Raw genomic sequence first — 14,945 nt, 5'->3', positions numbered from 1 at the left:
CTGTTGAAGGTTTCAGGCTGTTAGAAAGAAGTTTGTAACAGAATTAAAGGAACTGAGACAAAAGGAACAGAGTCCTCATGTGGTACAAAGTATCATCAGCTTAATTATGGGGATGAAGTTTTTCAGAGTAAAAATGTATCCTGTGGAGGATTTCGAAGCATCATTTCAGTTCATGCAGGTAAATGTCTGCTTTCCCCTTTGAGCTAAAATGGGTTGAGTTTGGACAATGCTGGTACGTATCATCACTATCCATAATAGCTGTGTAATATGTTTCATTGGGACCAGTCAGAATAGCACACAACCATATACCAAACTTCAGAGTTCTCTAGAATAGTTCATCAAGGTAGACACTTTGAAAAAAGATGTTCCCTGATAAAAGGTTGCTGACTTTGGATTTCTGCTTTGAACCAGTATGGCTTCCAGTAGCCATTACATATGTCAATACAGAGTTTTATGTTAAAAAATTTCAACCTCTTCAGCTGCTAATACAGACCTTTTGACAATCCAGATAATATATATTTTAATAATGCATATTATCAAAGTGACATGTTACCTTGCTCTATATAGATTCAAATGGGTAGCCGTGTTGGTCTGAAGTAGCACAACAAAACCAGAGTCCAGTAGCACCTGGGGGCCGTTACTCACTGACATAGACAGCTTTATTTCTCCTATGTTTTTGTGAACTACAACTGAATTCGAGGGGTCTGATTGGCTGTTTTGGCAAAGAATTATCATATGGCTGTATTTGGATGTGTGACACAGTTTACTAATTTAACAGAATTAACTTTTGCTTTATATTCCCACTGTCATGATGGTAGTTCATAGTCTGAGGAAGAGTGCTTATACTTGATAGCTCACGCCTTGAATAAATCTTTGTTGGTCTTAAAGGTGCTACTGGACTCTGATTTTGTCTTGCTCTATATAGTTCACCTACATAATCTACTACTACTTTTGCTAAGTTGGGCTAGTTGCACATACAGACCACTTTGAGAAATGCAATCATTGTTTCTCTACATCAAAGCAATTTAGGGGGTTGTTTACATATTTTTACTTTCTACATAACACAAGGGAGCAACAGTTCTCAGTTCTTACAGTGTCTGAGTGAAAGTCTCATTGAGCATTTTTGATCATAGCTCTTACAAAGATGAAGTTATTTTTTAAATTTATTATAGTGTTGTCTCTTAAGTAGTTGTGTTCTTTAATAAAGGACCAGTGCTTGGATTTTCCTTTGAAAATGTGACTATATAATAAATGTATTTTGTGTGGTTACTTTGTAGCTATGAGTAAGGTGATAAGCCATAAAAACCTGATAACTTTTGTCTTATACATGTAGGAATGTGCACAATATTTCTTGGAAGTAAAAGATAAAGACATCAAGCATTCACTTGCTGGGTTGTTTGTGGAAATTCTCATCCCTGTAGCTGCTGTAAGTAGATTTCATTCTTTCACAAACGGAGCATGACTGTGGTGTCCTTGGCCCTCAGTGGAATGTGGACCTTTATAAGCTTTTTATAACTAGATTTTCAGCAGAGGCATATTTTTAGATATTGGGCTGAATGCCACTAATTAGTTGCACTTGCAGTGGTGCTTCTCTTTGATGCCAGGAACCTTTCCCAGAGGAAAGCACCACCATGAGAAGAATGGAGCCTTCAGAGCCAGTCCAATGTTTATTTATGTTTGGATTTTTGCCCACAATTCCCTGGAGGCTCAGGGTAATTTACAGAGAAGTTTTTTAAATACATAATTAAATATTAATATAATTTTTAAAATAAAATTTTTAAAAATTAATAACTAATCTGATTGGTACAAAACCAACAGCTACCACTTCTTTATGAGGAATTTTAAGATGGTTACTAAACTGGGGGGTGGGATATAGAGTTTTTAAAGGGTTCTGTGGGTTGAAGTTTCAAGCAGAGATACCCCCTGCTTTATTAAGGACAAAATATCACACCTTCAAGAATCTTCAGATTATACATTCTGACCAGCTACTATAGAATCATAGACTTGGAAGAGGCCATACAGGCCATCTAGTCCAACCCCTTGCTCAGTGCAGGATCAACCTAAAGCAGGATCAACCATAATAAGTATCTGTCCAGCCGCTGCTTAAAGACTACCAGTGAGGTAGAACTCAGCACCTCCTTAGGCAACCTAACCTTATCATTGGGAGAATGATGTATATTGACACTATGATTGAAAAATCCTGTTGTTTCCTAATTCCAATTTGGGAAGTTGGGAAGATACTATGTTTAAATATGCGTGCTACAACTGTTCCCTTTCCTCATGTCCACTGTATTGGAGCATATGAAAACCAGGGATTCTTAGCAGGTCAGATTTTTCTCTAGACCAGCTTTGTTGGTGGGGGGTCACAGTCTTTTAAAGGCTTAACTACCTATAGCTCTTTAAAAAAATGTCTTGATGGGTGTGTTGCATGATGGATACATTATTATTATATGAGCAGTGTGATCTAAATAAATTATACATGATTTATAATGCTTAATTTTCAGGATCATTATCTTTTATGCTTTTAAACATCATAATTGATCTCCTTTTTGCAAAGATTTATGTTTGTTTCTTTATTTTGTACTAGGCTGTTAAAAATGAAGTTAACGTGCCATGTTTGAAAAACTTTGTGGAGATGCTTTACCAGACTACCTTTGAGCTGAGCTCAAGAAAGAAGCACTCATTGGTATTTTAATAACTGTTTTAAGCTGCGCCCCCCTCCCCCCAGAATCCAGTTTGAAATTCTGAATGCAGTTCAACAACATCATTCATTTTTCATATTTATCAAGGATGGCCAGCTGGTTCAGGTGCCCAAGAATTAGGGTTGCAAGCTTTAGCTAAAGTTCTAATTAATTTAACTGACAATGGTTGGAAAAATATTAATGATAACTCATAATTGTTAGACTGTATTTCACGCCACTGTTTTTACAAAGAACCTATACTGAAGGCTTGGTAGTAGGCATGTTTATTTTTTAAAAAATGAGTCATTCATTTAGTTACTGGCAACCCTCCTGTCCTGCCTTGTCTTCTTGAATTCAGAATAGTGCATAGTGCAACAGCCAAGTTGCAAGGCCATTGTGAAATTAAAAGATTAAAATGCACAAATTACAAATGTGAAGACACAAGAATTCAAACACAGAAGATCAGCAAATTCTCAACCAAATCTGTTTAATCAGTTAACCCTCCACCAAATGTTTTCTGGATTGAGATTGCCTTACATGCCTCCCTAAATACAGCCAAGTGAAGGGGTACTCTTCATCCAGTCTGAGAGACCATTCCAAGTGACTTGGGCCCACTTAGGACAAATCAAATAAACAAAAAAACTCTTCAATCAATTGACATACTGAGTGCCAAACTAGCATGGAGGGGACGGGGCTTATGTATATGTTACATGCTCTTTCAAAAATAAATAAGATGTGTGATTTATTTCTCACAAAAAAAATATTTTGTTGGTTAAGCAGATCTAATTGCTGCTTCCTTCTATGCCTTGCCTTCCTGTACATTTTTTGAAACATGTTTTTCCTCCAGCCTGATTCTTGTCAGTTTATCTACATACTCTGGAAAAAAGACCTCATCTTCCACATTTCTTGTGAACAGACTCACACAATTACACATGAAGGTCCACCATCACACTTGATTTGACCCTCAGAATGTCAAGTAAGGGAAGGGCAGTTTGCTAAGGACATGATATTGGTTTATCTGTTATTTATGTTTGAGAGATTTACCAGATTTGAAATTGTGCTGTTTTAGGTAGTGTTACTGATGTTGAAAGTAGTGTCTGAAATCCCATTTCAGCCTTGCTCATGCTCTGCACAAAAGCAACATCATACTCAGTTTGTATGGGGAAGAATAAGAAATACAACCAGACATGCTAGGGTTGATTGATGCCATTTTGACCATGTGACTAGCATGTACTCTCTGTGAATAAAATGTAAAATCCCCTACTGGCAACTGCTTGAACATATTTAGGTGATTGGCATTTAGAATACCATTAAGCTGTTTAGTGAGAGCCAATAAGTTCAGGAAATTTTGCCCTGTGTGAAGAATTTCAAAGTAATCTTTTGGAAATCTATATAATTCTGAAAATGAAATTTTCTCTTCTCATAGGCTTTGTATCCATTGATCACTTGCTTGCTGTGTGTTAGTCAGAAGCAGTTTTTTTTAAATAACTGGCATATCTTCCTGCAGAACTGTCTGTCTCATTTAAAGGTAAGGGAAAGTCTCTTTACTGATGTGTAGTCATTATCATCAAATTGTTAAATTCTGTGTAGGTTTTTTAAAATGCAACTCTTCATTATCTACAAATGGATCAAAATGTTTAAACTAAACTAGATCCCATTTGATCAAACATGTGAATGTATATCACCCCATGTAAGAAAACTATGCATATTGTAATAAGGCATATAGTGATATGAAAATACTGTGTTGTTAAAATCCTACATTATAGGAATTGTGTGAATACTCTTCTGTAGATCCATGCCTCATCCAATAATGTAAGAATATAGAAAGCATGGACAGGATCAATGGGGGGAGGGGCAACTGTGCAGTTTCCATAATGGAGGAATTTGGCAAAAGCCTTTATTTATGAGGTCAACCACAATTAGTTCTGATTTCAGTAGACCTAAAAGTGTTTTACTGTTCGTGACTTCTGCTAATTATGATGGCATAGGTTTCCCTTGATTTGTTGCTTTGACAAGATTGAGTAATTCACAATTTTACATGATAGAGTTACTGTTGATAGTTTAATTTCTGCTGATGTCAATAAAATTTTGCTGTATTTCTATTATACATAAATATATATTCATGTTAATGTTTTACTTTTCAATAGGATTCCTGTAATTACTGCTAATATTCTTCTTGGCTGTCTTTGTAACACAATGTTGAATTACCCCTACAGTTTTAATTTATGTAAGACAAAGTGGAAAATGTAAACTCCCATCACCTTGATTTTGTAAAGGGTCACATTCTCTGCCATATCATCTTATATGCCTTATTTGTCAAGGTTTTGTATATTTCTTTTAGCACATTTGCAGTTCTTTTGCAATGTCTGCCTTTTACTTGTCTATGTTGTATCTGCTGTTGAAGCTTTCTCTGTGTAGTACATAGAGAGGGAATGCTTGTTATCTCTTTCAGCTCTTTTTTATTTAGGATTTTTTTTTCTATTGCTGCCAATGGATGAGAAACTGCCATTGCCAGAGAATTAAGTAGTAATTACACAGCATGTATTTTTATATTTTAATATAGTTTTATTGACCCTTAACAGCATAACATTTTACCATGGGGCTCTGTTCAATAGAAATTTTCTGTGCTTGTTAGAAAGCTGCTGGTACATTTAGAAGTTGATGTTAGAGAATCACTCTGAATAGGTTTTGAGGGACATGTCCATGCATCATACTAAAGAAGATGAAACTTTTAAAACAAAACAATGAAATGCAAATGTAACCTTTTTGGCTGCATCATGTTTCCAGTCTAGCTGCCCTGAAAACCCTAGCAGGGAAAGTTTAGCAACCTCTTCACAAACTGCATTTGTGTGAAAGTAAAAATACAATGGGAGCTGTTTTTGGGTCTCCCACACCATAACTGTTTTGACTTTGAGACTGCTAATAAAATTGCATAATACATTCATTGTTGAGTCTCAACTAGTGCCTACTAAAATGTCCTAATTTATTTCTGAGCAGTAAGCTGGCTTCACTGAGGAATAGATAAGAACAATAGTAGATATTTTATGTCAGTTTAGGGAATCAGTATAATTGAAAAACTTTTTAGAAGAGTAGATACTTGCAATGTTCACCACACATTGTTCCAGGGAAGACTGGGAATAGATATTGATTCTATGTGCTGCTTTCCTGCTCACCTCACCACATATAGAAGCTATAGAAGCACGCAATCCCTCTCTCATTCAATAAGGGGAGTCACATTGGTTTAAAGAGGTGAAACTTACCAAAAAGATGTATAATTGGAGAAAGTGCAGAAAAAGGCCACTACATAAAATGATTAAGGGAATGGAACGTATTTCTTATGAAGTAAAATGAAAGCGGTTAGGAGAAAAGATGATTGAGGAGTGAGATGATAGAGGTTTATAAAATCAGGCAAAGCTTAGAGAAGGTAGAGAAAGAAGTACTTTTCTCCCTTTCTCACAATGCATAAACATGTGGACACTCAATTAAATTACTGAGCGGCGTGTTTTAGAACAGATAAGGGAATTATGACTTCACATAGAATTTACTGTTGCAGGAAATGGTGGTAGCTATAAGCAGAGACAGTTTCAAGAGAGGACTATAAATAAATAAATTCCTAAATTAAATTTATAAATATAAATAAATTAGTCACAAGGTATAGAGGAAGCACTATGTCTAGGGCAGTGATGCTCTGTATTCTTTGTGTTTTGGGGGCAACAGTGGGAGAACCTCTGGAATCCTGGCTCTGCTGGTGGACTTCCTGATGGCACCTGAGTTTTGGTCAATGTGTGACACAGCGTATTGAACTGGATGTGCCATTGGCTTTATCCAAAATGGCTTCTCTTATGTTTGTACATTTTAATAATAATTTGACTACACCCTAGCCATAAGGTTACATATCCTGTCTCAGTGTTTAATGAAACTGACAACTAGTTAGAAAATATCTACTAGAGCAGGGGTAGTCAACCTGTGGTCCTCCAGATGTCCATAGACTACAATTCCCATGAGCCCCTGCCAGCAAGTACTGGCAGGGGCTCATGGGAATTGTAGTCCATGGACATCTGAAGGACCACAGATTGACCATCCCTGTACTAAAGGATAGGATTTTCAACTGTAAAAATGAGTATTTTTTTAATGGAAGTGTACTTGCAGGTTTTCAGAAAGCAAAAAAAAAAAGTTTTGTAAGCAATAAAGTAAGGAAATGTGTTTTCACACAATAGTACACAATCTGATTCCTAGACTGAAACTGGAAAAAACTGATTGTTGAAACTATTATAGAATATTTTAATAGGCCTCTAGGCCAGGAACCAAAGAGCAATGTTAGGCATTTTAAAAACTGTAAACTAAGATTCCAGTGGAACCCTTACCAGGTATTTGAACATAACTTCACTGTCTTCTTCTGGTTTTGCCCATCTTTTAAAAGGTGGGTTCTCCTGAAACTAGTTGGGATGGGTGTGGAGTGTGTTCTTTTTCAGCAAAACCACTTCTGCACATTAAAATTTCTTTGGCTCCTAACCATAGAGAATGCCTTACATCTGATTGCCAGAAAGTGGTAATAAATGCTAGGAGATGCATCTGTCAGTACTGTAAACTTAGTAAAACAGTAGCATAACACAGATTTAAAGTAGGGACATCCACAAAATATGCATTTCTGCTGAATAGAGCCCTAGTAAAACTGCTTTCTGTTTGTGCCTTTTATTTTTCATCTAACATGCATGTGCTTCCCATTCTTATGTTTGTTATGTTTTGCTGTCTTGAATTGCTTTATTTAGATGCCATCTAACAACAGTATCAGAAAACAAATAGAAACTCTTCAGGTGAGTTAATATGTTGTAATAAGAAAGTAAGCTAAAACTTTGTCTCCTGTTTTTCTTTTGATTGTTGTATGTCCTGTTCAGTCAGAAGCAATTTCACTTTCATGAGGGCACGGCATAAGGGGTAGATAGCCTCCGAAAGGGGGATTCCTAATAATCTATACCAATTGATTGAAGAAACAGTAATATGTGTGCTTATAATATTAAGTGTATTCCTACTGGAGATTTAAAACCACTTCACGTGAGTGCACATATGAACATGTTTTTTTCAGTTTGTTAAAGCTTTTTTATCTACTTTGAAGATGACACTTTATGAAATTATACATTTATTCTGTGCATAATTTTGAATCATAGCAGAAGATAAATTGTAACATATATAAAACCAATTACAGCATTTCATTAACAAGGTGGCATCATGGAGATATTTCTTAGAGTAGTAGCATGGTAAAATTCTGACACTTCTGCGGATTGTTTTGCACATACTTCCTAGCATGTTGCAGTTTTAGGAACTCAAGGCGAAATTGGAGATGCTAAATGACTTAAAAAGAAAATACTAAAAAGCACTAATTAAAAGTTAGATCTTTATGAAGCTATTACATTACCGTAGAGTTATTTTTTGAACAATCTGATCTTCTGTAACACGTAATGATCTTGACACAGTCAAACAACAGAAAATGGGAAATCTGTGCAACTGTCCCAAGTTCCCACCCAACCCTCCCTGATTCTTGCATCAAGCAAAATTCTCTGGACTCTACGAATGCCTTTGTAATGTTCCTTGACTTGATCTGTATTATGTGTAATTTAAAAAGAAAAATTGGTTCCCTAAAAAAATCTATTTGTTTGTTTGTTTTAATTGTGAGAGTGAAGTTCACTGATTACAGGTATGAGCAAATGTGGGTGTTGTAGCTTATGCTCCCCCATCTCTCCCCCCCCTCTTTTTGCTAACTGAAAATATTTGACAGTCATCAGTATCTAAGAACTGTTCTGAATATTAAAAGATGTTGATATTGGTCCACTCTCTGTTTCTTTGGCATTTGTTTTGTTTGGCTTCTAGTGACAGTTTTAGACTTGAGAGCTTGATTTCTGAAGCAGTAAATGTTGGTTGCTATAATCCCTCTTCCTTTGCAGGAAATAATATGCAGTGTTTCTTAAACACCATGCTCAGAGATGCCTCTGATAGTTGTTAATGTGCTTATGGAGGAGGAATAGCTATTTTTCCCACTGAAGATGATGACAGAAGCCAAAGCAGAATGAAAGCATGTTAATAGCAACCTAATTTTGTGCCAAACAGCCTTGTCCTTTCTGAGCAGTTTAATAAAAAAGGGAGATCTGGCAGCTGTACTGTGCTGAGAGAAAACTCTGGGGGACCTTCACTATTTCTGTTGAATTTTACTAACAAATTTCTTGTTTTCTTAACTTCACAAATGTAATATTCATCCAAAATTCATCCAAAATTAACTTCTTATTTAATACATGTATGATCAACTATCTTAATGTCAAACCTACTTAACTATTTGTGTCAGATGGTCTAAATTAAATTAATAAAACTGAAACAAGAAAAATATGATTTTTAAGAAGTCTCTGGTTAATTTAGAGGCTCCTAGTTTGCCTTTTTCTTTTTCAATAAATGAACAAACTTCAGCATATAAATCTGAACTAGATTTGTTCTTTAATAGATTTGTTCGTTTATTTGTGCAAACTTTCAGATATGTAAAATGTCTTCATAGAATTTAACTCTTGTACATGTAATAACATTTGCTGTTTTTAAAATTGTTTCCTACAGAATAAGGATCCCAAAATGTCTCGTGTTGCACTGGAATCACTATACAGATTGTTATGGGTTTATGTTATTAGAATAAAATGTGAAAGCAACACTGTAACACAAAGGTAAGCAGTTTGGTTGTATTTTAATACATTTTTGATACAATTGTTGTTGAATTGGCTCAGTACCACTTTCCAAATCCTTTCCTTTGCAGCCGCCTCGTGAGCATTGTCTCAGCACTTTTTCCAAAAGGCTCTCGCAGTGTTGTCCCTCGAGATACGCCTCTGAACATATTTGTAAAGATTATTCAGTTCATTGCTCAGGTAACATTCCTCAACACTGTATTTATCTGAAAATCTGATAGTACCTTAAACATTTAGTGAATGCTTGGCTTTTATTTATCCTACATAGCATGCTTTCCCCAAGAATTTCAAGGCAGCATATATGGGATTCTCATTTCAACCATTCTGACCAGGTTAAATTGATAGACATTAGCCTCACCCACTGACATCATATTTGAAAAGGAGATTTGAACCTGACACTTCCACATTTTCCAGAATTGCTTCCTTTAATAATTCACATGAGTTGATCCACCATGGAACCTCTGTACATACTTCCCCTGAGCCTGTTGAATATTAGTTGATAGTGAATCCTACAACACATCCAACACCGCCTTGTTGCCGTCCATAGAAGGAAAAGTATGGCAGTAGAGGATAAGCGATCTTTCAGGGGAGTTTATGTAGCTCTGCTAGTCTTGTTGTTTCAGAAGAGCATGATAGTTTGACAGAATAACCTGTTTTAGTTGTTATAGCATGTTGTTGCTCTTTGCTGTTACACAGAACAAGAACTAAATTAATCATTGACAAAACTATTTTCCAGGAAAATTGGCTGATTTGTTACTAAACAAATCTTCCTGGTCTAGTACCACCATTTTTAATATACTGTCATAAATGATCAGTTGTTATCCAAGGTAATCTGTTTTAGGAGGTTTATCACTTCACCAGATCATTGTGTAATTCACATCAAACTGGTATTTTGAACAATATAATAGTAATATATATTGTTTCACCAGAAAGTTAACCTGTACAAACCTAGTTATAAGGTACAAGGGTGGCTTGGGCTGTGTGCACATTTTATAAAGATTCTTATGTAGGTGTGTCTTTCTTCTTTAGGAACGCTTGGATTTTGCAATGAAAGAAATAATTTTTGACCTCCTGAGTGTTGGGAAATCACCGAAGACCTTCACTATTAACCCAGAGGTAAAAACAAAAACAAAATTAGAAATTTATGATTTGATTGTGATGATCATTAAAATATGTACAGCTGGCAATATCTCTGGAAACATTTTCCCCACTTGTTTAGTCACTAAACATATTAAAGAAATTGAGAACTTTTGTTTTTCCCTTAGATTTGGACATAGACTAGATTTCTTATCAACCTGGGCAAAACAGATTTTGTGGCCCCTGTGTTCATCACAGATTGGGTTACTGCAAGCATTTAGTTGTTGCACTCTGGCATCACAAATTTTGGTTTGTTTAACTTTGTTTAACAGACATTCACAACAGACCACATTTTGTTCAGAGATTACAGTTAATCTGCTGCTTTGCCTCCTTTCTTTTCGCTAGGCAAAATCTCTGGATACTGTCCCAAATTCCTTTTCATTTCTTGGTTGCTGGCTAAACCTTAATTAATCCTATTGATTGTTGGCTATAATAATTGGTAGAGGTGGCTCCATGGGCAAAACAAGCCATTTCTCCCTCGTTTTTACCTAGGGGACTTCAGTATCCCCATTTCCAATTCTGTCTAGCTGCTTCATAGTTCCTAATGTCTAGATTCTAAAACAAAATTGAACTTATTGCCTTCCATCTCCTTTTGGCCTTGCTTCTCAAAGAAGCTGAAGTTTCTGAAGCACATTATTATTTGGTGATTCATCACTAGCCGATGGAAAGAAAATTTGGACAGAAGGAGGCAGGAGGGAAGGAACATCCTTTAAAAATATTGACACCTGGATGTAGCTGAAGCAAAAAAAAAATTGCTGTTGGTTTGTGCTTCCTTTTTTGTAAACCAGCCTTTCTCAGCTTTTTTTTTACCATTGAGAAACCTCTGAAACATTCCAGGCTTTGAGAAACCCCAGAAGTGGTGTGATAGTGCAGAGTATGATTGCTTTTCTGCACATCTAACTGGGACTAATTAAAACAATGCTTTTCATATAAATTAGGAACATAAACATAAAACCGGTAAAATTACTGTAAGCCATAACTGTGCCCTTACAGACAATATTTTTCTAGCCTCAACAGAGTTACCTACACATCTAGAAAAAACTGGGGAGTAGGAGCCAGAATCTGCTTTATAACAGAACTTTTCTACTGGTTTCCTGGAGCTGTTGATTTTGAATGGATTGCTAGTCTGAATACTGCTGAACTTGTTTCCTGGGCTGCTCATTCTGTTGAAGGGGAGGGAGGAAAGCTAATAATTCATATTTAAATATTTGTGATGTTATAGACTATGTTGTCTGGGTTGCTAATAAATCTCCCCCACCCTTTTTTAAAAAATAAAGAGAATGAATATAGGTCTCAGAGTCTTCCTTGTGATAGCAGACAGCTTACAACAGAAGGATGGCGAACCACCTATGCCAACGACTGGAGTTGTACTTCCCTCAGGAAACACTCTTCGTGTAAAGAAGATTTTTCTCAATAAAACTCTGACAGATGAAGAAGCAAAAGTTATAGGTCAGTTACGGTATTCATGCAGATACATGGCTGTGTTTACCTGTACAATCTTAGATTTTAGTTTAGAAATAAATCTGATAACCAACATTGTATCTACTAAAGGAAATCGTCCTAAGGTTTTGATCCATGTATTACCTACAAATGTTCTTATTCCTTATATGAACATCCTAATTTATTTTAAACCCGTGCAGTTAATATACTAATAATAAAATAAATAATAATAAATAATATAAAATTAAAATAAATATTATGGTTAAGAGTAAGAGTTACTGGTATATGATTTCCCTAATTTTCTAACAAGCCAACATACTACTGGCAAATACATTTTAATCCGGCAAGAGACCCCGCCTTTCCCCGATATTGACCTAAGACTCAACACTGAGTAGTGGATTTATGTCTCAAAAACACGGTATGAATTTGTGGACAAGACTCTTCTCTTTGGAGAAATAATGGGTTCGGTGCCAAGCTCAACATTAGCCACCTTGAGTGTTCTTCCAAACAGAAGCGAGACTTATATTTACTAAGCAACAAAACAAAATCTATCAATAGACAAAATATGTAGTCTTTTGCCTTAAGGTCTTAGTATACTTAGGGTATAACTTTATCCTGGAAATTATACTTGAAATACACCCATCTTGTATCAAATACTGTGTTTGTCACCAGACCAAACTGAATATCAAATAAGAGCTAATGACTGTAAATTGAACTTTATGTAGCACAGCTTTCAGAATGAAGTGCCATTCAATTTTGCCTCTCCAGGAATGTCAGTATACTATCCCCAAGTAAGAAAAGCACTAGACAGCATCCTTAGGCATCTAGACAAAGAAGTTGGCAGGCCGATGTGCATGACGAGTATACAGATGTCTAATAAAGAACCTGAAGACATGATCACGTATGTAATAAATTAATCCTATTCATTCTTATTTTATTTTACTCATTTATACACTGCCTTTCTTCCCTAATGGGGACCCAGAGTGATTTAAACACTAGAGAAAGGCCTTGGCATCTGTGCCATGTTGTTGGTCATCCAGAGAAACTGGTTGCCCACTGGGTGAGACAGGATGATGGACTTGATGGATTTGTCTGATGTAGCAGGGCTCTTCTTTTGATCTTACCATTCTGCTTTCATCCATTTGATCCTCACAACAACTCTGTGAGGTAGGTTAAGCTAAGAGTATATGCCTTTCCCAAGGTAACTTAGCAAGCTTCCATGGTAGAGTAGGGATTTAAACCTGGGTGTTCAGATTCTTGTTCAGCACACCAGTATAATACACTGATAGTCTTTAAAGAACCTGACCTGGATAGCCCAGGTAAGCCCAGTCCCATCAGATCTCAGGAACTAAGCAGGGTCAGCCCTGGCTAGCATGTGGAAGGGGTAGTCAACCTGTGGTCCTCCAGATGTTCGTGGATGACAATTCCCATGAACCCCTGCCAGCAAACAATGGCAGGGGCTCATGGGAATTGTAGTCCATGGACATCTGGAGGACCACAGGTTGACTACCCCTGCTCTAAGGAATTCCAGGATTGTGATGCAAAGGCAGGTCATGGCAAACTACATCTGAATGTCCCTTGCTTGGCATCCAGACAGTCTTAAGATCTCCTGGCTATATTACACACATACCTTACAATAAATAAAATAAGTAATAGTCTTTAAATTTTCTGTTCTGATGCTTATACCTGAAGAAAGCTGGACTAAGCTTCTCAGTTGTCACCTGACAATGCTTGATGTAGTGGTTAAGTGCGGTGGCTTCTAATCTGGCAAGCCGAATTGGGTTCTCTGCTTCATATGCAGCCAGCTGGGTGACCTTGGATTAGTCATAGCCCTGATAGTGCTGCTCTCGCAGAGCAGTAACATTAGGGCTCTCTCAATCCCACCTACCTCACAGGGTGCCTGTTGTGGGAAGAGGAAGGGAAGATGATTGTAAGTTGCTTTGAGACTCCTTCTGGCAGAGAAAAACCTTTTGACTATAGGCCCCTCTACCTTCCCCTAGCCCTGGAGCTCACTAGGGGGTCTTCCACATACTAATGCCTGACACTCAGATTTTGAGCTGCAGCTGGGCGCTAGGCTAAACTAGGCCCCTCTGCCACTTCTCTCCCAAGTTATAACAAAAACACCTCGCTCGTTGAGCTGCTACTACCACAGGTTGATCTGAAGTTCGAGGACCCTCAACCAGCAAAGGTTTGAATAGCTAGGGGCCCCTCTCCTTCTTTCCCCCTCCAGGCCCATCACTGGCCAGTTTGGGAGAGGGTGGGCCAATCTGACAGTTTTAGGAGTAAAATCTTAATTTAATTTTTAAAAATGCCCCCCCCCACACACACACACACTAAGGCACACCGTGGGGGCTTCTGTAGCACACCAGTTGGGAATCCCTGGTCTATATGCTCCCTAAGTGAGGATCTTTGCACATGTAATGAATAGTTCCGCCCCCTCTATATCAAACTACAGAAGGTGGGATACAGTGTGGGGGATGGGAACAAAGCATGCTCAGGTATTTTTTAGCTTTCAAAAGCTCTCTGTAGTAGGCCTGCATATGTGCAGCACCCATGTGGGATGGCATGGGTGACCACTTGGTGAACAACTTTTATAGGTAAGTACAGCCCTGTTTAAATGTAACTCAATCGCTGATGCTTATATTTACTGTTGTCTTTATTTTGTACACATTATCTATTAAAGGGGTGAGAGAAAACCGAAAATTGATTTATTTAGAACTTGTATTGCGGCTATCCCAAGGCTAATTCCTGATGGCATGAGCAGAACTGATCTCATTGAACTGCTTGCAAGGTAAAGAAAAGAACTAAGCATTCACCAGAGAAGATCATTTTAAAAATTGCATTTCGTATATTGTGATGAAGATAATAAATGCATTATTTAGAGTAATACTGTGCATGCAGTGTGGCAGAATGGATCTGAGTGAAACTCAAAATACAGGGGAATTTATTTTAATGGTAAACTCTTTAAACT

General features: G+C 37.0%; 1 protein-coding gene across 9 annotated transcripts in view; it reads left to right on the top strand.

Moving 5' to 3' along the window:
* Nucleotides 1-14,945, top strand: part of FRYL (FRY like transcription coactivator) — a 167,458-nt gene that overhangs the window by 88,378 nt on the left and 64,135 nt on the right. For 5 of the 9 annotated variants that reach the window (XM_077301924.1, XM_077301926.1, XM_077301920.1 and 2 more), the window contains 11 exons: nt 10-178; nt 1,334-1,426; nt 2,588-2,686; nt 4,108-4,209; nt 7,451-7,495; nt 9,276-9,379; nt 9,469-9,577; nt 10,427-10,513; nt 11,812-11,983; nt 12,743-12,875; nt 14,658-14,765. In XM_077301924.1, coding sequence (XP_077158039.1) covers nt 10-178; nt 1,334-1,426; nt 2,588-2,686; nt 4,108-4,209; nt 7,451-7,495; nt 9,276-9,379; nt 9,469-9,577; nt 10,427-10,513; nt 11,812-11,983; nt 12,743-12,875; nt 14,658-14,765 — 1,221 coding nt within the window. The remainder of the gene's footprint in view (nt 1-9; nt 179-1,333; nt 1,427-2,587; nt 2,687-4,107; nt 4,210-7,450; nt 7,496-9,275; nt 9,380-9,468; nt 9,578-10,426; nt 10,514-11,811; nt 11,984-12,742; nt 12,876-14,657; nt 14,766-14,945) is intronic. The other 4 variants (XM_077301921.1, XM_077301927.1, XM_077301922.1 and 1 more) reach the window with 1 other exon arrangement.

Source organism: Paroedura picta, chromosome 10 (genome assembly GCF_049243985.1).
Source record: "Paroedura picta isolate Pp20150507F chromosome 10, Ppicta_v3.0, whole genome shotgun sequence".
In the NCBI taxonomy this organism is placed as follows: domain Eukaryota; kingdom Metazoa; phylum Chordata; class Lepidosauria; order Squamata; family Gekkonidae; genus Paroedura; species Paroedura picta.
This window is presented reverse-complemented; position numbering and strand designations above follow the sequence as displayed.